General features: G+C 51.7%; 1 protein-coding gene across 5 annotated transcripts in view; it reads right to left on the minus strand.

The window, feature by feature from the left end:
- Nucleotides 1-269: 269 nt before the first annotated feature.
- The window catches only part of NLRC5 (NLR family CARD domain containing 5), an 85,891-nt gene continuing 59,982 nt past the window's right edge, over nt 270-26,178 (minus strand). For 3 of the 5 annotated variants that reach the window (XM_043436648.1, XM_043436645.1, XM_043436646.1), the window contains 25 exons: nt 24,385-24,474; nt 24,131-24,193; nt 21,239-21,325; nt 19,335-19,418; nt 18,425-18,514; nt 17,987-18,052; nt 15,974-16,057; nt 15,817-15,900; nt 13,255-13,341; nt 12,384-12,524; nt 11,562-11,645; nt 11,155-11,238; nt 9,508-9,591; nt 8,643-8,726; nt 7,930-8,013; nt 6,485-6,568; nt 6,016-6,099; nt 5,655-5,738; nt 5,436-5,513; nt 4,627-4,710; nt 4,468-4,539; nt 4,142-4,225; nt 2,651-2,734; nt 2,245-2,328; nt 270-1,304 (listed from right to left, as the gene is read on the minus strand). In XM_043436648.1, the coding sequence (XP_043292583.1) occupies nt 1,190-1,304; nt 2,245-2,328; nt 2,651-2,734; nt 4,142-4,225; nt 4,468-4,539; nt 4,627-4,710; nt 5,436-5,513; nt 5,655-5,738; nt 6,016-6,099; nt 6,485-6,568; nt 7,930-8,013; nt 8,643-8,726; nt 9,508-9,591; nt 11,155-11,238; nt 11,562-11,645; nt 12,384-12,524; nt 13,255-13,341; nt 15,817-15,900; nt 15,974-16,057; nt 17,987-18,052; nt 18,425-18,514; nt 19,335-19,418; nt 21,239-21,325; nt 24,131-24,193; nt 24,385-24,474 (2,149 nt within the window). In that variant the 3' untranslated portion in view covers nt 270-1,189. The remainder of the gene's footprint in view (nt 1,305-2,244; nt 2,329-2,650; nt 2,735-4,141; nt 4,226-4,467; nt 4,540-4,626; nt 4,711-5,435; nt 5,514-5,654; nt 5,739-6,015; nt 6,100-6,484; nt 6,569-7,929; nt 8,014-8,642; nt 8,727-9,507; nt 9,592-11,154; nt 11,239-11,561; nt 11,646-12,383; nt 12,525-13,254; nt 13,342-15,816; nt 15,901-15,973; nt 16,058-17,986; nt 18,053-18,424; nt 18,515-19,334; nt 19,419-21,238; nt 21,326-24,130; nt 24,194-24,384; nt 24,475-26,178) is intronic. The other 2 variants (XM_043436649.1, XM_043436647.1) reach the window with 1 other exon arrangement.

Genomic DNA, 26,178 nt, shown 5'->3' on the forward strand with positions numbered 1-26,178 from the left:
CTTGCCTGGAGAATTCCATGGACAGAGGAACCTGTCAGGCTACAGTCCGTGGGGTTGCAGAGTCGGACATGACAGGTAAGCTCTGGAGAGAAGAGTTGACTTACCTGTGATCACGTGACCATGACAGGGGTCTGGACTTGGTCCCAGGCCAGTGCTCATCTCAGTATGTTTCTCTGTGTTCTGCCCTGCTCTCCAGGCCCCAGGGTGGGGTGTGAACCATTTCTGACTTTGGTCAGGTGGTAGAACACATCAGACTAGAGACTAGAGGCTGGAAGATCACCCACATTTATTGGTCAAACTAGGGTTACAGTGTAGCAGGACCACCCTTGGCCCCTCTTGGAAGTAATGAGGACATGGTGTAACATGCAGCCCCTGGGCACTTGATCAGATTGTGCTGAGGTAGTGGCTGGATCCAGTGATCTTTCCTGACTGTCTTGACAGTCCCCGCCCCCTGCACCCTTAGGCCTAGCTTCGTCCCTTACACCACACAGACGGGGCCCATTCAAGGTCATGCTGGCTCGACTTGGAGTTGGGCCCAAAGACCTTGGAAATTAAGGGAGAGGAGGTGATCCAGTTTACAGATGGGAAAACTGAGACTTGAGGCAGGAAGACACTCATTGAGAAGCCTCATGGCTAAATCCCTGGCTTGTTAGTGCTTGGACACTCTCCCCAGCCCATTCTGGGCAGAAGATGTTCCCTGGTTTAGCTGCTCTGGAAATGCAATTTATAAATACAGATTTGGTTTTAAAAAGTAATAAATTAGATCTTGGACCAGCCTGAGGGAATATGGCCAGTCACAGGGCACAAGACCTGGACACCTGTCACATCTCATGTATGCACCACCCATCACATGTAGTGCGAGGACCCACACCATTGACCCACAGGCCACACTGCAGGTACTGTGCAATGTCACGTGGGATGTTCCCACCTGTGGCCTTCCACATCACACACTGCACCACGACATGCTCATTGTGCTTCATGTTCCCGACTGGTCAGGCATGTCCCATGGGATGTGGGGTAGTCATACTCTGCTCTTTGTCACCAAAAACGTCCTCCCTGAAGACTGCTGCAGGAAAAGCGTGTTTCTCCCTCTTGATCCAGGGACAGCCAGCTTTTTTCACGAGCCCTCTATCCTTGTGGATGGAAATTGGCATCACTTGGCTGGATTCAAACGCACTTGAGGGCACCATCAGGTACCCCGGGGGATGACCTGTGGCTGGTTGTCGAAGAAGGCAAAATCCAGCCTGGGCTCCTGGTTCTGCAGATGCTGGGCCATGTCCGGGGGAATGGGGTTATTCCAGAGGCTGCAGGGCACAGAGACAGACACTTAGCACTGGGCGCTGCTCACTTACCCTCTCGTCTCTGCTTTCTGTCCTGTCTACAGATGGGGAAACCGAGGCCCCAAAGGGGAAGAGCTGCTCTGAGAGTCAGCTGGCAGGCAAGAGCAGGTGGAAGGCCAGCATGGCTGCCTTCGGGAGATGGTATCTCCCATGCTCACCCTGACTTCTTCCACTCCATCTTTTTTTTTTTTTTTGGCTGCACACCATGCTGGATCTTAGTTCCTGGACCAGGGATTGAACCTGTGCCCCCTGAAGTGGAATCATGGAGCTGTAACTACTGGACTACCAAGGAAGTCCCCTCCACTTTCTTCCCCAGAAGCTAGCCTCTTCCCCAGAGCCATGCTCATATGACACATTGTATAAATGAGAAAAAAGCTCCCCTTCTTTATGACACCACTTCCATTGTCTGAAACTGTTGTAATATATTGAATTTTATAGAGAGAGACAATTCAGTACCACTAGAAATGTAATACTTCTATTATGTGAATGGTGTCCCTTAGATGCTGTGCCCTGGTGCAGTGTACAACCTATACAACTGGCCCTAATTACAGCTACCATTTTAAGTGCTTACTATGTGCCTGACATTGTGCTCGGGGCTTTATCTAATCATTTAGTCTGCAGAACAGCTCTCCGAGGTAGATACTATCACTATTGCCATTTTACAAATGAGGAAACTGAGATTCAAAGAGGTTGAGTTATTGATGTGAAATTGCACAGCTGGTAACTGATAGAGCTGGGGTTTGATCCAGGTCTGTTTGCTGCCAAATCCCTGATGAGTGGGTCCAAGTCTCCTTTGATGATCCCCGACCCAGGTCCTGCCTCCTCCTACCGGAAGTCCTCTTACATTGCAGGGCTGGTGTGCTCACCCCACCCCCACCATCCCTGCCCCAACAAGCCCTGTTACCGAATGACTTGGATGCCGGATCCCTGAGCCAGCCCTTCAGCCAGGAGCGAGGCTCCATAAGCTGTGATCCGATTCTTCTCCAGGCTTCCAGATGGACAACAAAGGGAAAGAGATTGACATGAGATGGGGAGGGGGTGGCCTAGGGAGCTTCCCTATGTCTCTTCCCCGGGACAAGGCTGGGGGACACAGGCTCCCCACACATCTACTTAGAGAACTCAACATTCAACAGTCCAGTGGGAAGGCTGAAGACTGGGACCCAGGAGAGCTAATGGACGAAGTGGGGAAGTCCAGGAGGGCTTCCTGGAGGCAGGGGCCTGACCCAGTGGCCTCCTGGCTTTCCCCAGGACACAGGGCCCCGTTTGGTCCTCCCACTCCCTTCTGGCTTCCCCAGATGTGCCCATCATACTCCACTCTCTTCAGCTGGCCCATCTGTGGCAGGACCCGGGCCAGCTCAGCAGCTGCCTCATCCCCAAGCAGATTCCAGGACAGCCTGCAGGGTAGGGAGGGGTCCCAAAGTCAGCGGCAGGAGAGCAGTGAGGGGGGAGACAAGGTGGCAGGTGGGGAGGGTGGGGGGTGCTATGCCTGATGGGGTCCTGTGTGCCTTCCCTGAAGACCTTACCAGGCACAGCAGGCTCCTCCCTACTCCCCCAACCCCATTCCCGAGCTGGTCATCCCACGGGAACCCAGACAGCTTAGGAGCTGGCTGTCCTGAGAGTTCAGGACACGTGACTGTGGAAACAACAGGATCTGAACTTCCACCATGCACATGCTTCCCTCCTGACTTTGCCACATCCATGTGCCACCACTGGTATTATCATTTGTTTCACATTTTTCTTTAAATCAGTCCTCTATCCCCTCTCTTATTCACTTTGAGAAATTCATCTTCAGAAACATTTATCACTACTATGAATGAGAAGCCTGTGCTGGGGGCCCTAAATAGAAAGTAGTTACAAGGCTAACAACAGGGCAAACAATGGCATTCACTCCGATCTGGAACCTGTGTCCTTCCTAAAGTGCTGACCCTGTGGTCTGCCCCCTGCTGGCTAAAAAGGGACAATCAGCCATGTTGGGTGAGTTAGCACTGATCCCAGACTTTGTCTTTGTTGTATAAAGTAATGAGAAGAATTAAAATCTTTAGGATGCAAACCTAAAATCTTATAAAATCATATGTATCCTGTACTTAAGGAGATTGCATTTTCTTCTGCCCTGCTCAGGGGTCCAGGTTGGTCCTGGCAGTCTAGTTTATCCCTGTGGCAATACTGCCAGGCCCCAGGGTCCAAGCACCTCTGATTTCCAAGGGAGAGGTAGACACAGTCGGGGGAAGGTTGGGGGCTGCTGGTTTCAGCCACTCTTCACTACCAACAGGTGGTTTGAAAATCAAGGCTCCATCAACCAGGAGGGGTGCTCCATCCAGACGCCTTCCATAGGGAGAGTCAGGGGCAATGGTCCTGACCATCTAGCTCATCTCCTTCTGGTTCACCTCCCCTCCTGCCCTCCATAGCTAGGAAAACAAGGGAAGAGGCTGCATGGCTTACAGCAGGGATCCCCAGCCTTCAGGATCTAATGCCTGATGATATGAGGTGGAGCTGATGTCATAATAGAAATAAAGTGTACAATACATGTAATGTGCTTCAATCATCCTGAAACCATCCCCCGCCAACCCCTACAGTCCATGGAAAACTTGTCTTCCACAAAATTGGTCCCTGGTGCCAAAAAGGTTGGGGACCTTTGTCAGCTTAGACCAATAACACTTGCAGCTCAAGTGTTAAAACTTCAAGAGGAGGTTTGAGCAAGAATGACCTTCCCTGTGTAAGATCAGAAGGTCTCCAGGGAGGAAGGAACCAGGCCCCCAGGTGGCCGCTCTCCCCAGCTCTGGGCTAGCCCCCCAAGCACTCACGTGATTTCTTCCAGGGCCGGACAGAGCACGAAGCTGGCGGCGAGGGGCTTGGCGGTCTGGTTGTCAATCTCACACGACACCAGGCTGGAGAGAAGAAGGGGATGGGATGAATGTGTCTGAGTCAGGGGTGCCCCAGCCTGCAGTCAGAGCAGGAGGGAGCAGAGTGGCTAGGGGCTGGGGGTCTTAAGAAAGTGCCCCCCTTTTTTGTCTCAGGTTCCCCCTATACTTGAGGCCTCTGTCACTTCGAAAGCCTTCCCAGGTGTCAAGCTCAGACAAAGAAGAGCTGCCTGCCACAGCACCCCAGCTGGTCAGAGCAGGCTACTTACTCAAGCTGCCGGAGCAGTGGGAGCCCCTGATGGAAACGCGGGACCCCTCCGGTCAGGCTGTTCTCTGCCAAGCTGCAGGGCAGGGGAGACAGCTGTGAGAAGAAGCCCCAGACCCTCCCCGGCCTGTCCCCCTGCCCAGGTTCTAGGGCCTCTACTCACCTGATCTTTTCCACGTGTGGGCATCCGTCCAGGGCCTGGCCCAGGCTCAGCACCCCCTCTGGGCTCAGATGGCTGGATGGCAGGCTGGGGAAAGGGAAGGGGTGAGGGCAGCCTGGAGGAGCAGGTATAGGTATTTGGGCGGCTAGATGCCCCCAGCCTCAGCCTGTCTCAGGCTGCACTGGTAGACCTTGACCCTCTCTGGGTAACTGCCATCCCAACCCCCCTCCCCACACACAGAACATGGGTGGGTATCAAGGGGCCCTGGCTTTGGGATCTGAGATCCCAAGTTCAAGGCCTGGCTCCTCCATGTATGAATAGGGTAATAGGGTAAGCTTTCCATACTTCTCCTGGCTTTAGTTCCCTTGCCTGGAAAATGGAGCCGGTAGAAATCGTGGCCTCACAGGGCTCAGATGAGACCCTGGACATAAACTGTAAAGTGCCGAGGCCATGTTTCGGGGTGCTTTTCTCTGGCAGAGCCCTTTGCTGGCACTTCCTACTTCACCCTCGGAGACTGGCTCACAGGGTACACCAAGCTGGGATCCTTGTACTTCTTTTAGGAAGGAATCTGAGGCTCAGAAAGGGCAGGGGCTTGGCCAAGGGGCTGGTGGTCGAGCCTGGACTAGGCTGGGTCCCCTGATTTCCCTGCCCTGGAGGTAGGGCAGCCAGCCCCAGGACACATCCCGGTTTCCTCTACGGCACGGCCGCTCAGCGATGGGGCCTTGATCCTCTAGTGCTCCTGGCGGGGGTGCGGGGGTGTGGGGGGCACTTCCCGCTAACCCTGCACACACCACAGACAGGGGGCCACTCACTGCAGGACCCTCAGGTGCCGGGGGAGCCCGTTGGCCAGACCCAGGGCTGTGCAGTCTCCCAGGGCATTGAAGCCAAGCCTGGAAGAGGAGAGGGGGTGGAATTGAGCACCAGGCTGGCCGGCTCCAGACCCCTGCCCTGTGCCTAGTGGGGGACCCAAGCGCCAGGTGGGCCACGAGGACACAGAGAGAAGAGGGCAGCCCACCCAGGCAGACACTCACATCAGCTCCTCGAGGTGCCTGCAAAGGGTGAGGGAGTCTGCCAACCGCGCTCCCCCTGCTGGGCCGATGCCATTCGCTGTGAGGCTGAAGAGGGGCGGATGTCAGACTCTCGACTCCCTCATCCCTCACCCCACCACATCCGCTGGGCCCCCCACGACCCACAGCACCCCCACCACCCACTGATGAGGCAGAGAAACCCAGAGAGGGGCAGGGGCTGGGCTGGCTCAAGGTCCCCAAATCAGCAGTGCCAGGAGGTACCCAGCCGCACTGCCTGAACACCAGGGTTAGGGGAGGTAGCCACAGTCTCCCCAGACTATAGCGTAGCTGCTGAGGGCCCCTGTCGGGAGGGTTGGTCACTCACTCTATCTTTCTGAGCTCAGGGAGCCCCGGCAGGACAGCAGCTAATTCCTGGGCACCGGTGTCTCCGATCTGGTTGTGGCTTAAGCTTAGGGAGAGAACAGCAGGAGAACCAGAAATGTCAGCCCTCCACCCATCTTGTCTCCATCCCAGAAGAGGAGGCTGGAGTCTAGAGAAGGGCCTCAACCACACTAGTAAGTCCCCTCACCCTATGTTGGGTGAGGATTCCAAACTCTTGTCTTCTGTTTAGGATGATCCCCCTGCTGTCTGACCTAAATCCTTCTCACTGCAATCAATATCCTCACATCCTATCTTTGGGTCTCCTAAGATGCTGGGTCTGGGGTTACGCAGTATAGAAGTGGGTGAAGGGGACGAGACTAAGAAGTGAAGCGTGTCCTCAAGGAGCTGCTTGCTTTTGTTGTCTTGGGTCTGCCAAAGTTGTCTTGGGTTTGGGGGAGGGACAGGCAACTCACCCCAGCTCCTCCAAGCTGGTGGCAGCTCTGAGAGCCTTTGAAAGGTGGCAGCAGCCGACGTCATCGATGTTGCTCCTGCTCAGACTGGAGAAGCAAGGCCAAGAGGCCTCAGTCAGGAGTAAAGGCATTTGCTAAGTGCTGTACTAAGCACTCTACAGTTTGCAAAGCCTTTATACATTCAGGAACTCATATACCAGTCACAAAACTTTCAGGGGATGAGACTGGGCAAGATGGGCAGACTGTACCCAATATTCAGATGAGAAATCAGAGGCCCAGGGAGGAGCTGTGATGGGCCAAAGACTCCCAGGGACTCGCAGGCAAGGAGGAAATGGAAGCCCAGAGCTGTTGGCCTGGAACAGTAGCCTCATTTTTTGGTTTGGCCAGGCCAAGTGGGGGATCCTCAGGCCAGCCCGGCTGAATGTCAATTTCACATGCCTCTCACAACTCACCCTGCTCTAATCTATACAAATAGTGGGCTTTTCCTTAAACCCAGTCAATTTATGGTCTTTTTTGCACTTGACCACACGCTGCCCCTGTTGAGTAGCAGGGGATGGGGGTGGAGGGTGGGGGAGCGAAGGTCCGGGGGTGGGAGGTACAGTGGGGAACCAAAGGAAACAGCTGACACAAAGTATTAGTAAGAGGGTTGTTTTGCAAATTAATTTTTAGGGAACCTCCTTTAGGTGAATTAATTTAGGGTGAAATGACCTAGTCCTCCAAACTCTCTGAGCTCATATCCTGTGTGCTTTACCCTGCCTTGGGTTTGTTTAGAGTCACAATATTTCCTGTTTTGAAAGACTACACAAAAAGAATATGGGCTATTTGTTTATCAAAGCGGCCAGGGGCACAAGGGTAGAATATCAAGGTCATCAGCTCTGAGGCTAGACTGTCACTACTCAAAGTGGGGTCTGTGACCCCCAAACGGGCATCCCCTGGGAGCTTGAAATGCAGAATCTAGGCCACCCACATCATGAATCAGAAACAAGAACAAGAACACAGGATGAATTTGCGCACACGGAGGGCTGTCCTAGGACTTGGGCCCAGCCCCTTCTGGCCATCTTCTAGGAGGAAGCGGCGTGTGCTCAGTCGCTCGGTTGTGTCCAACTCTTCGCAACCCCATGGACCTGTCGCCCACCAGGCTCCGCTCTCCATGGGATTCTCCAGGTGAGAGTACTGGAGTGGGTTGCCATTTCCTCCTCCAGGGGAACTTCCCAACCCAGGGACCAAACCCACGTCTCCTGCATTGCAGGCGGATTCTTTACCCATTGAGCCACCTGGGTAGTGAAGGGCTGTGATGCTGTACCTGGCTGTACCTGGGAGGGTACAGGAATGTCCCGACGATGGGAGCCATGGAGCTTCTCAGGAAGGTGCCCCAGGGCTTCCCTGCACGGGTGGTCCCAGCAAAGCTGGGAAGTATGCCCCCCACTCACTCCCATGGGGTCACTCACCGGAGGCTCTGCAGGAATGTCATGTGGCCCAGTCCTTGAGTGAGCACAGCCAGGGTGGAGCCGCCCAGTGGGAGGTGGCTGAGGCTGGAGGAGAGGAGGCCACAGGAGGACTTAGCATGGCTGGGCTTGGGTCCCCAACATGGACCCCGAGTGCTCCGCAATGACCAGTGATCTCCAAGACAGCCACAAACAAAACTGCACTGGGAAATTCAAATTCTCTGTACAATTAAGGACATCCAGGCAGCAGTTCTGTGCTCTGAATCACATTGGACCCAGACTACTGATTGGTAATCATAGCGACCACTTATCGAGCACATACTAAGGGCCATGTAGAGATGATGTGATACACAATCATCTCCATTTCACAGAACACTGCCTGAGGATGAAGTCACGTTGGGGAGAGAGAGAAAGAAAGAAAAAGAGGAACAAATACAGAACCTGGATCCAGCCAAGCCTGAAGTCAGTTGCCTTGTCATTTTCCATGACATGAGTTAATATAGTTCTGGATTGGGTTGCTTTGAGTGAGTGTTCTGTTTCTTATGAGCACGTATTTTAGTTAACACTCAAGAGCCAGGTAAGGAAGTATAAACGGAGGGTGTTCAGCTCACCTGGGTCCATTGAGGACAGTGACAGTCATGTTCACAAGAGATACAACAGTTTTGAGGCATGCTCCCAACACCCCGCCCCCACCCCCATTAACCACCGCCACTTACTCAAGCCTCTTCAGCCTGCACTTGCCCTCAAGGGCCCCCAACAACATCTTGGTGTCCTCCTCGCCAAGTTGATTGTTAGACAAGCTGGAGGGGACCAAGCATGAGTTAAGGGTTAGAAAAGCCTGCCCAGGCCCTGGAGCTGAGCTGTCTCATCAGCACCCCTCACCCTCTGAGTCACCCCTAGGAGACTAGCTCTGGGCCTGCAGGTCCCAGACCACGCCTCCTATCCAGGCTCCATGGGGGCATTCCTGGCCCCAAGGGTCAGGCTCATGGGTCCCCAAGGAGGGGGACATTGCAGTCATAGTTGACCCAGCTGAGAAAGGATGCCCTGGATGATGGCTGTACCAGAGGAAGCCAGGGACAAGGGACACGTACACACACACATGCAATGACCCCTTCTGCCCCTTAGCTCTCTCTGTACCCAACACCACTCTAGACAGAGAAGGGTGATGAGCCCCAGTTTACAGATGAGGCTGTAGGTCTACTCTAGTCTAAGTCTGAGTGTTGTAAAGTTGCTCAGTCGTGTCCGACTCTTTGCAATCCCATGGACTGTAGCCCACCAGGTTCCTCTGTCCATGAAATTTTTCAGGCAAGAACACTGGAGTGGGTTGCCATTTCCTTCTCCAGGCTAAGTCTAGTCCAAGTCTAAAGAGGCACAGTTACTCGCTCAAGGTCACTCTGAGTGAGTGATAAAAGTCAGGACCAAGAACCCAGTGCTCAGCCTTCCCTAAACCACACTCAGAGCTGCTGGGCTTCATCAGGGAGAAAAGTAATAGTCTGAAGTCCCACCACCCACTTTAGCAAAGGCCCAACTGTCCTCTCCACCCTCAGCTGGGTTCCCAGACCCTTCCAATCCGTGACTCACTCCAGCTCCTCCAGAAGGTGACAGTGGCTCAGACCAGATGTCAGGTGGGCTAGCCCCTTGGAGCTCACACAACTGGAGGTCAGCCTGGTGGAGGTCAAAAGGCAGCAGTTCAGCGAGGAGCTCTGAGTCTGGGAGCTCTGGATGGAAGCGGCAGGGGCAGGGAGGTGGGGGTGGGGAGTGGTTCCTGGGGCAGTGGGAGGGGACCCATCTTCCCTTCATGAACCTCTCCCATCAGGCAATTATTAAGTCAAGATACAGGCTGGAGGCAGGAACATAGACGAGTTGAATAGTTCCTTAAACCACAGTCATTCAGGTAGCAACTTCACAATGTCTGCAATAATCAGGCATTGCTTGTAAAATCTAGCTAGTTACCCTCATTTCCCACGAGCCCTGCATCTTTATTTAAACAACAAAAAAGCACAGCAAGTACTAGAGAGGGTGTTTAAAGGTATAGTGGCACCAAAAGAATTTCCTCTCATGCAGTTGGTTTAAAAGAGAACTGACAGTTAGAAAAGCTCTATTTTACAACCATTATACTGATATTTGATTCAGGCAGGAATGATCAATGGATGCCAAAATTTGTGAGTGAAAGTTTGAGGGAGAACCGGATATTTACATTGTCTCCAAGTATCTTCCTACCAGATAATCGGTTAATTTCAAAGGGAAAAACAGGAGCTTTGCGAGTGAAGAAACCTGGCAGACACTCCGCCTTAACCAGGCGATCACAGTTAACATCACGGGTAAGGAGACAAGCAGACATTATGTGCTTCCCAATGTGGCACACGTGATGTGTTCCTGAGAAGAACATAGCAGCCTCTCTGTGATATTCCTGCCCCAGATGCAGGAATTGAAGCAGGAGGAAACAGCAGAGAAACCCAGGCACAAGGGCATTCTGATACAACACATTAATAATTGGCCTGGGAATGTCATGACAGTATCGTGAAACACACAAAAAGGGCTGAGGACACATTCCAAATTGAAGGAGACTAAAGAGAGATGACACCTAAACACACTTTGTGATCCTGGATGGAAGCTGGGACTGGGAAAAAAAAAATGCAATAAACATTACTGGGACAAATTGGCAAAATTGGAATAAAAACTGTAGTTTAGGTAACAGTAAGGTATCAATGTTAAATTGCCTGAATTTCATACTTTTACTGGAGAGAATGTTCTTGTTCTTAGGAAATTCACTGAAATATTAGGGGTCAAGGGGCATGATTATGCAACCTACTTTCAAATGGTTCAGAAAAAGAAAGTGGGGGCAGGGAAGAGAGAGGGGAGGGGTGAGGAAGGAGGGAGGGCAGAAAAGAGCAAATGTGAGAAAAAAATGACGAAGGGCGAAGTTGGGGAAATGGCCTACGGAGCTTCTCAGTCTTGCAGATTTTCTATGAGTTTGCAATTATTTTGAAATAATAAAGAAAAGAAAAAGCAAGAGCAGTGACAAGGGACTCCTCCTTGCCACGTGGCCATGTTGATGACCATGCACCTGGGCATCATCTCCAGGGCTGTGTGGAGTCCCAGTCCACGGGAGGGGGACACGGAGCTCCTTTGAGCCCAAGGTTGAAGGGAACAGGAAGTGTGGGGGTGGGGGCCAAGCTTCACGGGGGATGAAAGAGGTGTTCCTGAGTGAAAATCTTGTCCACATACCGGAAGTTCTTCAGCTCAGAGAGGGACAGCAGGAGGCTTTGCAGCAGCAGAGAGCTGGCATCACAGAGGTTCACTTGGGACAAGCTGAAAAAGTCCAAGCATATTCCAGAGGATTTCAGGCTAAATACACTTCAGGGATCAACATAGAGATGGGGAGGCCAAGAGAGGGGAAAGGCCCCACCAAGGAGCGCCCAATGGGGCAGGACCCCCCTCTGCCACCCTGGGGTTCTCCCCAACTCTGGGGTTCTCCCCTACTGGCCCAATGAGAGAAACAAGAATGCCCGGGTTAGCATGGCCCCAGGCTCTGTTCATCCCCATCCTGCCCTGGCCAACCTCTCACCTATGGCCTGAAGCAGGCACTGGGGTCGACCAGAGAACTCAGGGTCTCAGTGTTTCAGGGTACTGACCTGAGCTGCCGCAGCCGGGCACATGTCTCCATCAGCTGCCTGGCAAGGAGGTTTTGGTGGGTTCCCAGGTCACAGTGAGCCAGCCTGGAGGTGGAGAGGGAAGCAGCAGTCTGTAAACACCTGGGTCAGTATTGAGGACTCAGTCCCTGCCTGCAAGGAGTGTGTCTGAAGGTGGTAAATAAATGCTAATCAAATAAGGTCCCACAATTTACCAATCGATCATGGGAAGTATTATGAAGGAGAGGTCCATATGGGGGACCTGGTAGGGCTGTGCAGGTTGTTCACTGCTCGAGGGGATCCACCCAAGGAAATGAGTCGGGGCTGAGATCCAGGTATGGTCTATGCCTCACAGTGTACACACGCAGGGCTGCATACACCCCAAAAAGGTGACATTTTAGTTTCCATAAATGTGCTATATGGATTGGAGGAACTGTGAGCCCAGGCATCTATGAGAGTGGATAAAGGGAGGATCTGACTAAGTCTGGGTGGTTGGAGGGACCTCCCTGAGATGGTGGCATTCAAGCTGAGACCTGAAGGATGGGACTGAGTTAGCCAGGTGAAGAGGATGAAGAAGGAAAGAGAGGGGAGAACATGCTGAGCAGGAGGAAGAGCCTGTGCAAAGGCCCTGAGGTCAAAGGGAGAAAGGTGGTGTTCGAGGACTGAAAGCTAGCGGGGATGGCTGGAGCTAAGACTGGGGTTTGGGGTGGGGATGGACGGCATGGTGAGGCAGGTTAGGCCAGGTCTCATTGGCCACGGAGAGACCTTGGGCATCAAAGGATTCTGAGTAGGGGCATGAGAAATATTGGTCAGAAGCAGCATTACCCCTCCTCTCCCTCGCCATCACCATTCAACCTCTTTCTTGGGGTCCCAGGTACTGGGTCCCACCTGAGGGCCACGGCTTCTGGATTCTCCTGATGGGGAAATTCCAGCTGGATGCAGAGCTGTTGCTGGGTCTCAGAGATGCTGAGGAGGGAAGGGGTGGCCACAGTGAGGTCCACAGGAGCTTCCCCTGTAGGCTGTGCTGGGACTGGGCCACTCAGCCGACAGCTCCCAGGCCCAGTGGGGATCCAGACATAGGTCAACGGGACACCAAAGCCTTTGGTCTTGGCTAATCCATGGGATTCTGGTACCTCTGGTCATGGTGTGTGTTGCTGTCACCAGGGGCCACCTCCAGACAACCAGCATGGACTCCCGGCAGTGTCCGTCTGGGACCTAACAGCCCACTGTCTTGGATCTGGGGTTGCCTTCCTCTCTCCAGCACTGCTGCCTAACTACTACACAAGTCCAAACAAGTATGTGTAGCAGTGTTGTTTAGTCGCTAAGTTGTGTCCGACTCTTTTGTGATCCCATGACTGTAGCCCATCATGCTCCTCTATCTATGGGATTCTTCAGGCAAGAATACTCCAGTGGGTTGCCATTTCCTTCTCCAGGGGATCTTCTCAACCGAGGGATTGAAACTAAGTCTCCTGCATGGGCAGGCAGATTCTTTACCGCTGAGCCATCTGGGAAGCCCAACAAATATGTGTAGCCCCTCACATAGGTCCCAGGAGCTCCTGCCATCTTGGGGACCCAGAGAATCCACGAGGGACCCAGCTATGACACCATAGGACAAGAGACCATTGGCTACATAAGGGGTGATCCCAGTGGTCATGAAAAGACGAAAGAATCTGAGGGGCCTCCTTCGTGGACTTACCTTATTTCAGTGATGTTGCCTGAGGCCTGGGCACAGACTTCCAGCAGCGTGAGCACCCCGGCTCTGCCCACCCAGGGCTCCTCCACCCTGTCAGACAGGTGTAGTGACAGGTGCTCAGTCATGTCTGACTCTGCAACCCCACGGACTGCAGCCCGCCAGGCTCCTCTGTCCATGGGATTCTCCAGGCAAGAGTGCTGGAGTGGGCTGCCAGTCCCTTCTCCAGGGAAACTTCCCGACCCAGGGATCGAACCCAGATCTGCACTGTAGGCAGATTCTTCACCATCTGAACTACCAGGGAAGTCACAGAGGTGGACATAGACAAAGGTTCCCCAAGGTTAGTGTGGGAGGGGAGGAGAGTACTAAGGGTTGGGGTGGGGGGGCAGCTAGAGGCTTTTTGGGTTTTGGTGAATAAAAAAAATTAAATTAAAAATTAGGCATAAGCATAAAACAGAAAATTAACACCATCCTTGTTCCAACCATTCAAAGAGAAATTTTTTTAAATAGTACTTTTAGATTTAAGAAAAAGTCTATATAACATCACGTTGCAAAGATAAGGAAATTAGACTATATATAAGACAGGATCCCAATTTTGTATTTCAAAAAAGGAAAAATATATATAGAAACACATATGGTGAGGAAGAGGGAGATAGAGCTATGAGAAAAATATATTAAATGTTAATAGTGATGGTATCAATTGCAGAATTCTCCTGGCTAGTTTTCTTTTGTAGTTGTCAATATTTTCTGAACTTTCTACAATGTGCACAGATTAATTTAGAAGCAGGAAAAAAGAGTTGTTTAAAATATTGCTGCTTTTAAAGTTATGCTGAATTTTTTTTCAAAGTACTATTTTATTACGTTCTTCTGGGTTTTCCACAAATTTCTATGAGGAGTACATATTATTTTCAGAGTAAGGTAAGTTTTAAGTAAAAATATTATTTGGGGTGATCCAGTGCTTCTGGATATATACCCCAAAGAACTGAAAGCAGAGATACAGAGAGATATGTGTACACATACATCAGAGCAGCATATTCACAACAGCCAAAAGGTGGAAGCAACCCAAATGGCCACTGATGGATGAATGGTTAAAGAAAATGTGGCTTATCCACATAGTAGAATATTATTCAGCTTTAAATAGAAAGGAGATTCTATAAGAAGGTACAATAAAGATGAACCCTGAGGATATTGTGCTAAGTGAAACAGACCCATCACAAAAAGACAAATACTGTATGATTCCACTTGGCTAAGGCACGGACAGGGGGCGGATTCATAGAGACAGAGAGTAGAAAGGTGGTTGCTAGGGGTTGGGGGAGGAGGCACGGTGGGGGCCTTAACGGGCAGTGAGTTTCAGTTTTCATGAGGTGTTTCGGATACACAACGTGAATGTTACTTAACACTACTGAACTGTACACTTAAAAATGGTTAAGACGGTAAACTTTGTTATGTGTGTCCTACCAGGATTTTTTAAAATGTCATGCTGGGGAACAACCAGACTTCATGTGCCTCATCACCGGCGGCGTTGGGAGGTGCACAGCCTTGGCCAGCAAGCAGGTATTTTTGGACACAAATATGTAACTGAATCTCATGGAGCCTTTCCAGTTCTAGGAAAGTCAGGGGTTAAGAGGAACAAACTCGATGACCTCACAAGGAAGCACCAGACAGAGCCAGAAATGGCCCAGGGGACCTGTTTTCTCAACAAAACTGGACTACCAGGGAAGTGCCTGGGCGTCGAAGTTTCCTTTTTTTCTAAAATCCCCAAGTACAGGTCACCCATTAAAAAAGTCCAAAGAGCTGTCACCTGTTCATCATGAAAATGTGGACCTAGACGGGATCCTGGATCCAAAAAGCCAGCTGTCCCATATGGGGGCAGTGGGAAGTTTCAGACTGGCTTAATACCTGACACCAAGAACTTGCTACTCATTTTTGTAGGCGTCCTAATTCAACTGTGATTATGTAGAAAATGTCCTTTTTTTTTTAAAAAGAACACTTGTGGTGAACTCTTTTTGTGTGATAGTTTATGAGATCAATAACTTATCTTAGCTAAAAAATACAAAGCAAATATGGAAAAACATGAACTGTCAAACCTAGGTGATGAGGAGTTTTCAAAATTGCTTTTCTACTTTTTGGAATCCTCTCTGTTTTCCTGAAAGTTTTCGAAAGATCAGAGTGAACATATTTGTTACATGTTATTTCTGACCTCCGCTGGGTGTCTTTTATTTTTATGGCCATGTGGTGGGGCATGTGGGATCTCAGTACCCCAACCAGGGATCAAACCTATGCCCCTGCAGAGGAAATACAGGAAGTCCCCGGGGGTCCTTTTAAGTTTCCTTTTTTTCTGAAGTCCTCAAGTACAGGTCCTACCTTGGGCAGGGGGTGGGGGAGCTCTTCTGCACCTAAGGGGGTTTCTGGGACTAATGGGGGGGGGAGGGGATCTGCATCCAGATGGCAGGGTTCTGGATGCAGGAAATGGCTAAGACCATGACCTTGGGGGAACCCTTTCTTCAGAGCCCACTTCTGCCCTCCATTCCTACCACAGCCCCCTCCCAGGGTCAGGGCAGAAGGTACCTGAGGGTGAGCAGCCCCGTCGGCCACGTTAGCAGACCCAGGAGGATGGTCAGCTGCTCCAGGCCCAGGAAACAACAGGTCAGCCTGCGGACAGAGGTCATTCTGGCAGGGAGCCCCACCCCTCGGTTGCCCCCATGGGCTGGGCCCAGTCACTCACGTGAGCTCCGTCAGCTGCAGGGCCTGGCTCAGGCTGGTGGCCAGTCTGGGCACGTGCTCTGGCTTGAAGTGGCACTCACTCAGCCTGAGGGCAGAGGGCAAAGGGCAGAGCTTGGGCGAAGCCTGTCGGGACTACAGTCCTGCTGTCCCCCAGTCTCCCCCAGGGCCCAAGGGGGAGCCCCCACTGGGTGCAAAGGCCTGGACCAGGACCTGAGAAAAGGCCCAAGAGGCAACCTGTGCTCTGGGAGCTTCTCTTTGGAGAGGCCACCTCCCAAGAAAGTGCTAGAGTCATCACTCACTGAGCCCTGACTCTAAGGCCGGCCCTGGGCCAGCCTCTGGGTACACCCCGTGAGCAGGCAGGCATGCCTGCCTTACGCGTGCCATCTCACTGAACCCCAACCGCATCACCTACAGGCAAAGAGACTGACCAACCCAAGGACACACAGTTGGAAAAAAGCAGCGACAGATTTCAGCTTTAATCCAAGTCAGCCTGACTCCAGACCCTAAACCTGTAACCACTACCCTAGTCTCCAGGCCCACCCTACTCCAGGCTCCCTTGGGGGCGGGGGGTGCTGAGATTCCTGCTATGGCCCTGTCCTCCCAGGGCCCGGCCCATGTGGCCGGCAGACAGGCCCTGCAGCACTGTCTCACAGATGGGCTGAGAAGAGAATCCAGCACAGCGCAAGAGGGCTGCTCCCTCTCACAGGACAGGGGCCACCGGAGGCGTCCAGGAAGGGCGGACATGTGAGCTGGGTCATACCGCATTGGGAGAATTTGATCTCAGAAAAGGCAGGGAAGAGAACGCCAGGCTGAGTGCTCAGAAGCAGGGACGCTTCATCAGGCAGTGCGTGCTTGGTGAACAAAGATCCCTTGAGGCTCAATCTGTGCACACATGGGGTGTGTGAGTGGTATGTGTGTGGTGTGTATGTTATGTGTGGTGTGTACGGGGGTATGTCTGGTGTGTGTGCATGTGTGTGATGTATTATGCTGCATACGTGTGTGTGTGCGGTGTGTACACGCTTGATGTGAGGGTGGTGTGTGTAGGCGGGTGGGAGAAGTGAGGAAGTACACGGCAGGAGGTGGCAACCAGATCAGACTCTGAGAAGACCAGGCTAAGGCATTTGAAGTTTATCCTCAGGGCACTTGGGAGCTACCGCAGGGCTCAGAGCAGCAGACGTACCTGCTGGGAAAGTCCCCTTGGGTGCTGTGGGGGGATTGGAGGAAGCCTGGTCAGAGGCAGGGGACCAATTCAGAGGCCACGATCACAGGTGAAGTAAAACATGTAGAGAAACTCACCCAAGGCTGAGAAAGACAGAGCCTGAGGATACCAGCGGGGAATTAAAGAAAAAATAACTGATACAGCACTCAGATGAGGCAGGTCTTTTCCAGGCACTTTAAACACAATTACTCTCACAATAACCGTAAAAGGTAGGTCTCACTATTATTCTCATTTTACAGGTGAGGAATTGAAACACAGAACGGTCAAGTCACTGGTCCAAGGTCACACGGCTATTTAGTGGCAGAGCGGAAGCAGTGAAAGTGTTAGTCGCTAACTCGGGTTCGACTCTTTGCGACACCATAGACTGTAGCCTGCCAGGCTCCTTGTCCACACGGATTCTCCAGGCAAGAACACTGGAGGAGGTTGCCACTCCATTCTCCAGGGGATCTTCCTGACCCAGGGATCAAAGCTGCGTCTCCTGCATTGGCAGGTGGATTCTTTGCTGAGACCTACCCCAAGTGGCTCCAGAGTCTGACTATTTAACTCAGAAGCCTCCAGACTCAAAGTTAGGCTGTGGCTAAGGGGCACAAACACCACTTGAAGGCCTGGTCCAGGGGCTGAAGGTGTGGGGAGACTGGGGGCAGATGTGGGAGAGACAAACCCAGGCAGTAGCTCCAGGCAGGGTGTGTGAAGGAGGAGGGGACCCCGGGAGGAAGGAGGCACGGAGGCCACCACAGGGTCAGCCTCCTCTCCCAGGTTCCCCCGCCTTTCCCGTCACCCCAGACCACGAATTACCTCAGTGTCTTCCCAGCCTCCTCATGTTGGGAGAAGTGAATCCAGAAGCTCTGCTTGGAGCCCAGGCTGCAGAGAGAGGGGTGTATGGAAGCCCAAGGCCCAGCCTTGCCAGCATCCCTAGGACCCGGGTGCCAGGGGGTGCAGGGAGGGATGGAGGCTGGGTCCACAGGGGCACAGGAGGGTGGAAGCCATGGGAGATACCCTTGCTGATCAGAGGAGACCCCTACCTCCTCCTTCAAGGATGCTAAACCTGGCGTTTCCCCACCCGGTGGCCTCCCTGGGCCCCATGCGGGCACACATGTGGACCTCAGAGGATGGAAACTGTGATCCCACAATCAGTGAACTCTGAGACTCAGAGAGGCTCAGAGGTTGCCCCAAGTCACACAGACGGAGGGCCACTGAGCGTGCGAGTCTTGCTTCCCCACCATGTTTCCTTACTTCATTGAGGCCTCCCGGACACGTGGGCAGGAGGGCAGAGCCTCCAGCAGGGACAAGATGCTTTCCTGAGACATACTGTTGTGGCTTAGACTAGAAGAGAAAAGAGGTTCAGGATGAGGGGTGAGGCAGCACCTCAGTGAAGCCCTGCCCAGCCCCCTCATCTCCTCCAATCCAGCTGTCATCTCCTAGAGGGGAGTCCTCAGTGTCCAAGTGTCCATCCTCCAGATGGAGACACTGAGGTCCAGAGAGAAGCCAGAGGGGTGCTATCGCCACCCTGGCAGGCCAGGCAGCATACTCTGAAAACTTTGAGAGTCGCCCCCACTGTGCCTGCTGCCCCTGTGGTCTGAGACCGGGGGTGAGGGCAGTGATAAGGCCAGGCTGCCAGCTCCAGCTCCACGGGGGCCAGGGATGCCCGGAGTGCAAAACTCAGTTGCCTAGCAACGGGCTGTATCCTGGGTCTGGACGTCAGTCTCCCAGGTCACTGGGGAGACTGAGTGACTGAAGATGACTTCCCAGGGGCCCTCCCTGCCATGGTGACATCTCCAAATCTGTGTCCCATAAATTTGGTCAGAGGAGCTTCAGGGATAGGATGGATGGACCAAGAGCCAGGACAACTGAGATTTCTGCAGCTGATCAGGGCTGAACTGTTGCTCCCTGCCCAGGGTCATCTTGGGCCACCAAACTTTAGTCATAATCTCTCACGGGTGTTTGGTGAGAGCTCCACCAATAGTGGGCAATGAAGGAAGGAAGAAAGGACCCAAGGTGGGTGTAGGGGGGGAAATCAAGGTAAAAATCAACCCCTCCCCAGCCCTTGCCCCTGGAGTTCTTCAGGGATGCCTGAAAAGAAGCCCACTAACATTCCGGGCCCTGAGGAGTCTTCCTCCTGTCCTTGGGGCTGCTCATCACTTACTCAAGTGAACCGGAGATGGGCACCTGGGGGAGACGTTCCAGGAGGCACCTGAGCCCATCATCACCCAGCAGGTTTGCTGAGAGGCTGCAAGAGGTATGTGGAGGAGGTGGTTGATGCTCTGACGTGCCTGCTTTTCAGTGAGCATCACTGCTACTCCACCCACCCCGCACCATCATCATCACCTCCACCATCACCTCCACCACTGTGCACAGCTTCTGTTCCAACAGTACCGTCATCACCACCAGCACCATCCCATCACCACTACTTAGCATCCCTGTCTGCATCCCCATCACCTCCATCAACGCTAGCACAATCACCTCCATCCCCTCACCAGCACCACAGTTAACCAGTCCTCATCTTCCCCTTCAGTATCTGGTGACCACTCCCAGGACTCCAGCAGGCTTTCAGGAATTAGAGAAAAAGCAACTAGCTTTTTACTACGCACTTGGCCTCTACCTGTTGGGAGCGGTCATTTTTGAACAAGAGTAAATTCAAGAAAAAGACAGACGTTTGGAGGACACATTTACCCAAAATATTTCTTCTTTTAATTTGGGAATGCAGTATCAGAAACTGCACTTGAAGACTTTATTTCCCTCCATTTGTAGCATCCTATGGTTTTAGCTACAGTTTCAGGAACAAAATAATCAGTGTGCCTGGGAATATCTGATTTTTACACTGCAAATTTGAACTCATTTTGCCCCTGATGATGAGACTTTTGAGACCTATTTCCATCTTTTCCTGAGAAACTTTAAAAATGAAAGAGTCTGTCTCAGGAAGCCACTTAATGAAAAAATTTTTAGAATACAAAAAACCTCCCTTGAGTGAAAAAACTGAAAAACTCAAAAGACATCTTTGCTTATTCACCTTTCTTTAAAACCCATGATTTTCATCAGCCACATTTCTTTCCTTGGCCACACCACAAGGAATTTAAATTGTGTTTTTTTTTTGGTGGACAGCGCTCTTTATGTTCTGCTTATCCTAAGCTGGACTCCTAACAGTTCTGAGCAAAGGCTCTGCATTGTACTAGGTGTGTGACTTAAGGTAGATTTTTAAACTCTCTCAATCCACTCATCTATACTCAGGGTTGTCGAGAGGGAGGATAAAAAGGATATGTAAAGCACTTAGAATAGTAGAAAACGTGCTTGAAGCTTTTTTCCCCTACCCATGTAGGGCTGCACTATTCAGGCACTGAAGACAGGCCACAGAGATACCAACTTCTCATCAATCTGAGAGCCCACACAACCCCACGCTGGCTGGCTCTGGGCCCTGCATTGGCTATTCTTAACCACCTGCCCAGCAAATCAACGGACCCTTCATTTCAGGCTCTGCCAGCCAGCAGAGCCCCAGTGCCTTGATTAACAAGAGGCCAAGGGGCTCCTGTGGCCCTTTGCGAAGTGAGAGTAACTGAAAGTCTTAGTTGCTCAGTTGTGTTTGACTCTTTGTGACCCCGTGGACTGTAGCCCGCCAGGCTCCTCTGTCCGTGGGATTCTCCAGGCAAGAATACTGGAGTGGGTGGCCATTCCTTTCTCGAGGGGATCTTCCGGACCCAGGGATTGAACCAAACTCTCCTGCATTGCAGGTGGATTCTTTACCATCTGAGCTACCAGGAAGGCCCAGTCCTTTGCAAAAGGCTCCCCTAAATCAATCAGGGGTACACCCTAAACTAGCTCTATGTGGGGGATGGGAGGGATAAGATGGGGACAGAGAAACCTTACAGATGTGACTGAGTCCCAGGCATCCTCTCCTCTGTTAGGTGGTCCTGAGCGCGCGCACACACACACACACACACACACACACACACACACACACACACACACACACACACACACACACACACACACACACACACACACACACACACACACACACCCTTCAGGTGCCATGCAGGGCATGCTCCAACTTACTCCAGCTGGTTGAGGTCTTCACACTTGCTCAGCAACCAGCACAGTGGCTCCACGTGCTCCTGGCGGAGGCCGCAGTCAGTGAACCTGCTGCAGGAAGGGAGATGGGGCCCCTAAGCTGGGTATGGCCTCGAAGCTCCAGCAGGGCTTCACTCAAGCTTGGATTCTCTAGAAACATCCAGCACCCACCCGTACCACCTCCCCTGCCCAGCAGATCCCACATAGGTTTCCTCTCTGAGGGGGTGGTTCTCAAAGTGGGGTCCCCGACAAGCCCCACCAGCACCCCTTTGGGAGCGTGGTGAGAGGCACATGCTGGGAACACAACCCAGACCTGCTGAACAAACAGCTCTAGGAACAAGGCTCTCCAGGGTGATTCTGATTCAGTCAAGGTGAACTATAGCTCTTGGAGTCACTTTAATGAGCAGACATGGGGGTGGAGTGGAGGAGACCCAGGGTGAAGTCTCCTTCTGCAGAGGGTTATTCATACTGGAATCAAAGTAATAGTAAAGTTTGTCTTTGAGAGGCCTATATGAGACTACACAACAAGGTAAATGAATAGCTTATGGCCTGCAAGCAACTTAAAAAAAAAAAAAAATCTTAGAATGATAAAGTACCTAAAACCAATAACTCAAATTTTTATCATTGTTACTCTCTATTTTTTTCGGTCCCAAATTCCTTATTATCCTATTATTTATTTCTTATTTTTAAATCAGCTCATTCTTTTTATTTAATGCACTTATCAGAAAAGAAAACCCTCTATCACTGACTCCAGTGGAAAACTGGCATTTCTTGCCCCGAACAGACCATAAGGATAAGGATGCAGGAAATGAGGACAAAATATCATCATTAAATTCAAGCCAGATATTGGCACCTTCTGAGGGCTCTCCTTCTACTTAAAAGGGAGCTTAGCAGATGTGAAGAGGTGTCACAGACACGCTCAGAGGCAACTGAGACTTCCTCTTGGCCTTGTGTGAGCTTGTTGCTTCAGTTGTGTCTGATTCTTTGTGACCCCATGGGCTGTAGCCCGCCAGGCTCCTCTGTCCATGGAATTCTCCAGGCAAGAATACTGGAGTGGGTAGCCATTCTCTTCTCCAGGGGATCTTCCCAACCCAGGGATCTAACCCAGGAATCTCCTGCATTGCAGGCAGATTCTTTACTGTCTGAGCCACCAGGCCCTTAATCAGACACCGAATTGAAAAAGGAAGAATTTGATGAAAGTGAACCAGTAGTCAGGTATGGATGTGGGAGTGGGACTATAAAGAAAGCTGAGCGTGGAAGAATTGATGCTTTTGAACTGTGGTGTTGCAGAAGACTCTTAAGAGTCCCTTGTACTGCAAGGAGATCCAACCAGTCCATCCTAAAGGAAATCAGTCCTGCATATTCATTGGAAGGACTGAAGCTGAAGTTCCAAAACTTTGGCCACCTGATGTGAAGAACTGACTCACTGGAAAAGATCCTGATGCTGGGAAAGATTGAAGGAAGGAGAAGAGGACAACAGAGAATGAGATGGTTGGATGGCATCACCAACTCGATGCACTTGAGTTTGAGCAAGCTCTGGGAGTTGGTGATGGACAGGGAGGCCTGGCGTGCTGCAGTCTATGGGGTTGCAAAGAGTCAGCCATGACTGAGTGACTGAACTGAAGTGCTCTACTATCAGCCCAACCTCCTAAAAATCATCCCATCCTAGTCTATGTCCTACATTTTGGAAATCAGACTTATTGAAGGTATTCTAGAAGCCACCATAGTGTTCAGTTAGGATATGAACTGGAAAAACTACCGCCCAAGGCAGCCTATTTTATATGACCAGCATGCTAAGAATGGTCTATCCATTTTCAAATAGTTGAGGGAAAAAAAAAGAGTCAAAAGAAGAGTAACATTTCATGACATGAAAACATTACATGAATTAAAGTCTCAGTGTTCACAACTCCAATTTTCCTGGCACACAGACACGCCATTGTTTATATATAGTCTGTGCTGCTTTCAGACTTATGATCTAAGCCTTTACAGAAGACGTTTGCTCGCCCCCGGGCTAGGAGCGCTGTAGCACTGCCTGGATTCAAGTCCTAGCTGCACCCCAACCTGTGGCGTGACCACACTATGAGGCTTCTAGGATGTAATGTGCCCGAGGCTCTCAGAATGGTGTCCTGCAGATGCTCAACAGATATCAGCTCTCTATTCGCTGTTATTTCACAGCTGAGAAGGCTGAGACACAGAGAGGACAAAGGTCTGGTCTATGGTCACTTGGTGAGCTAGTGGCGTCGGATAACTATCAGAAATGTCATCTGGTGCATTTAAGGGTTGCCCCCTCAGCCCATTATCCTGTCTCCTGTGCAATGCCTGCCCCCGTCACCGAGACAACCACACAGCACTGGTCCAGGAGTCAGGGGGAGGGGGGCTTTCATATCTGTGACTGCTTCTTGTGTTTTCTATGTTGCCAACAGCCTGAAATCTACCACCTGCTATCACCAGTTCCCTTTTCTCAGTGAAAGCCGAGGACTGGAGAGGTTAAAGAACCTGCCCAAGGGGCCAGATCCTGGTGAGGCTGGGATTTTTTTTTTTTAAGATTTTATTTGTTTATTTTTGACCATGCCACATGGCACGCCAGACCTTAGTTCTCTGACCAGTGATCAAACCCATACCCCACTGGAGTTGAAGTGCAGAGTCTTAAGCACTAGACCATCAGGGAAGTTCCGGGGCTGTTAAAGCCTGGGGGCAGGCAGTGGGGTAGTCCTCGGAGCAGTCCTTGAGCTCTGATCCGGTCTGCTTCGGACTTCTCATTTGCCCATGACAGTGCCCGGCCCTCTCTGTCTGTCCTCTGCTCTGGACATACAGGAGAACAGTCTGTGTGTCCCCTATCATCCCCTGTCATACCGGGGCTCGGTTCCGGGGACTTACCAACAGCACCTGTCTTCCTGCTCCTCACCAGACCTGAAGTGCAGGGTCAGATGACGCAGGGACCTGGAACAGACAGCACCTTCGTCAGCCACCTCCGACCACAGCTTCAGGATGCGCCCAGGGGGCAGGTTCCCCTTCTTGAGCAGCTGAATCTCTGATTTGGGTCCCACTGCCCTCACCCCCACCCTTCACATCCAACAGCCTCCAGCACCACCCTCCCAGCTGAGTTCTGGTTGCCCCAGGGCAATGCCCACCTGAGATCCACCTTCTGAACTTGTGGGCACAGGTTGAAGAGGTCAGCTAGCAGGAGGGGGCTCCTTGGAGGCAGTTGCGCCTGGCTCAGCCTGACAGGGAAAGAAGTGGGGTCCTATGTGAGCAAGTTGGAGCCAAGCAAGATCGGTGGGCAAGAAACCTGGACACAAAGGATGGGGGGGCACTGGCGGGTGGGCCAGGCAATAAGGAAGGAGGCAGCGACTCAAGAGCGAAACAGAGGAGCTCGGGGTCAGGTGGGCTTAGGTTTGGCTCTAGTCCTGCTTGTAGGCTGTGTGTCCTTGGATAAGTAACTTAACCTCTCTGAGCCTCAGTTTCCTTATCTGAAAAACAGGACTGTTTATGGCACACCTTCTTCTGGGGTGTTGTGAGTACTGAAACAAATTAAGCTTGTGCACTGCCTAACACAATACCCCATGCTTTTTGTGTTGTTATTATTATACTGTTTCTATCCCAAGGACTAACAGGTGAGCCCTTGCTGACAGGGAGCGGGAAGCTGCAAGCCATAAGAGTTTCTCAAGGTCAGCACTACCAAGATAATTCTTTGGTATTGGGGGCTGTCCAATAGGAAGTTTAGCAGCATCCCAGACCTCTGCTCACTAGATGCCAGGAAAGATTGAGGGCAGGAGGAGAAGGGGATGACAGAGGACAAGATGGTTGGATGATATCACTGACTCAGTGGGCATGAGTTTGAGCAAACTCTGGGAGAAAGTGAAGGACGGGCAAGCCTGGCGTGCGGCAGTCCATGGGGTCGCGTAGAGTCAGACACGACCAAGCGACTGAACAACAACTCACTAGACGCCAGCAGCACAACCTCCTGCACCCTCCACCACCACCAACAAAAACGTCTCCATCCTGAATGTCCCCAAGGAGCAAAATCACCCCCAGTTGGGAAGCACTGCCTTAGAGAAAGTGACATGCTTCCACCTTGCCCCTGGAGGCATCCTTGGTGCCTCCATTTGCCTCGCTCCAACAACCTTCCATCAGTGTGTCTTGTCAGTTCCACCTCCAAGGTCCACCCTGAATCTATGTACTTCCCTCTCCCCTTCCCAATCCCAGCCCCCTCATCTCCTATTCTGGCTGCAGAGCTCCTCCGTGCTCCGACTTCCAAGCTTGTCCCGGTATCCCTTCTCCACCCAGCCTCCAGGCTAAGCTTTTGAAAACACAAATCATTCCTCTCCTTTTCAGGTCTCCTTGGACAAAACCCCAAACTCCTCCCCATGGCTACCAGGCCCTGTGTGACCGGGCCCAGGCTCGTTTCTCTGCCTTCTCTCCTACAACTCTGCTGGCCACTGTGCTCTGACCACACTGACCTTCTGCCTGTTCCCGGAACATACCAAGCTCCACCCTGCCTCAGGGCCTCATGCATGCTGTTCCATCTCCTTGACATGCTGTTCCCTGCTTTGCACAAGGCTGGCTCCTTCTCCTCCCTCTGGCCATACCCCAGTGTCCCTCCTTAGAGGTGTTACCTGACCACTCTCGCCACTGTCTAAATCACCTCCAATAATCTCTTTACCATATTACCTAGAAAAATACATTATCACTGTCTGAATTCATCTTATTTGCTTTCACTCTGCTTATTGACCTCTCCTTCTACTACAAGGTAAGCGCCAAGAAGACAAGGGTCTGGTCATTTTTTTCCCTCTCCGTTGTGTCTCCAGCACCCCAAACAGTGCTTCAGAGCAGTGTACAAATAGTATGTACTGAGTAATACAAAGCTTAAGCACTGGCGAGAGTCAGGCTGGTCACCTCATTCCATCAGCTGGGCACTGATGCTG

The sequence above is a fragment of the Cervus canadensis genome, chromosome 18, assembly GCF_019320065.1.
Source record: "Cervus canadensis isolate Bull #8, Minnesota chromosome 18, ASM1932006v1, whole genome shotgun sequence".
NCBI classification, from domain to species: Eukaryota; Metazoa; Chordata; class Mammalia; order Artiodactyla; family Cervidae; genus Cervus; species Cervus canadensis.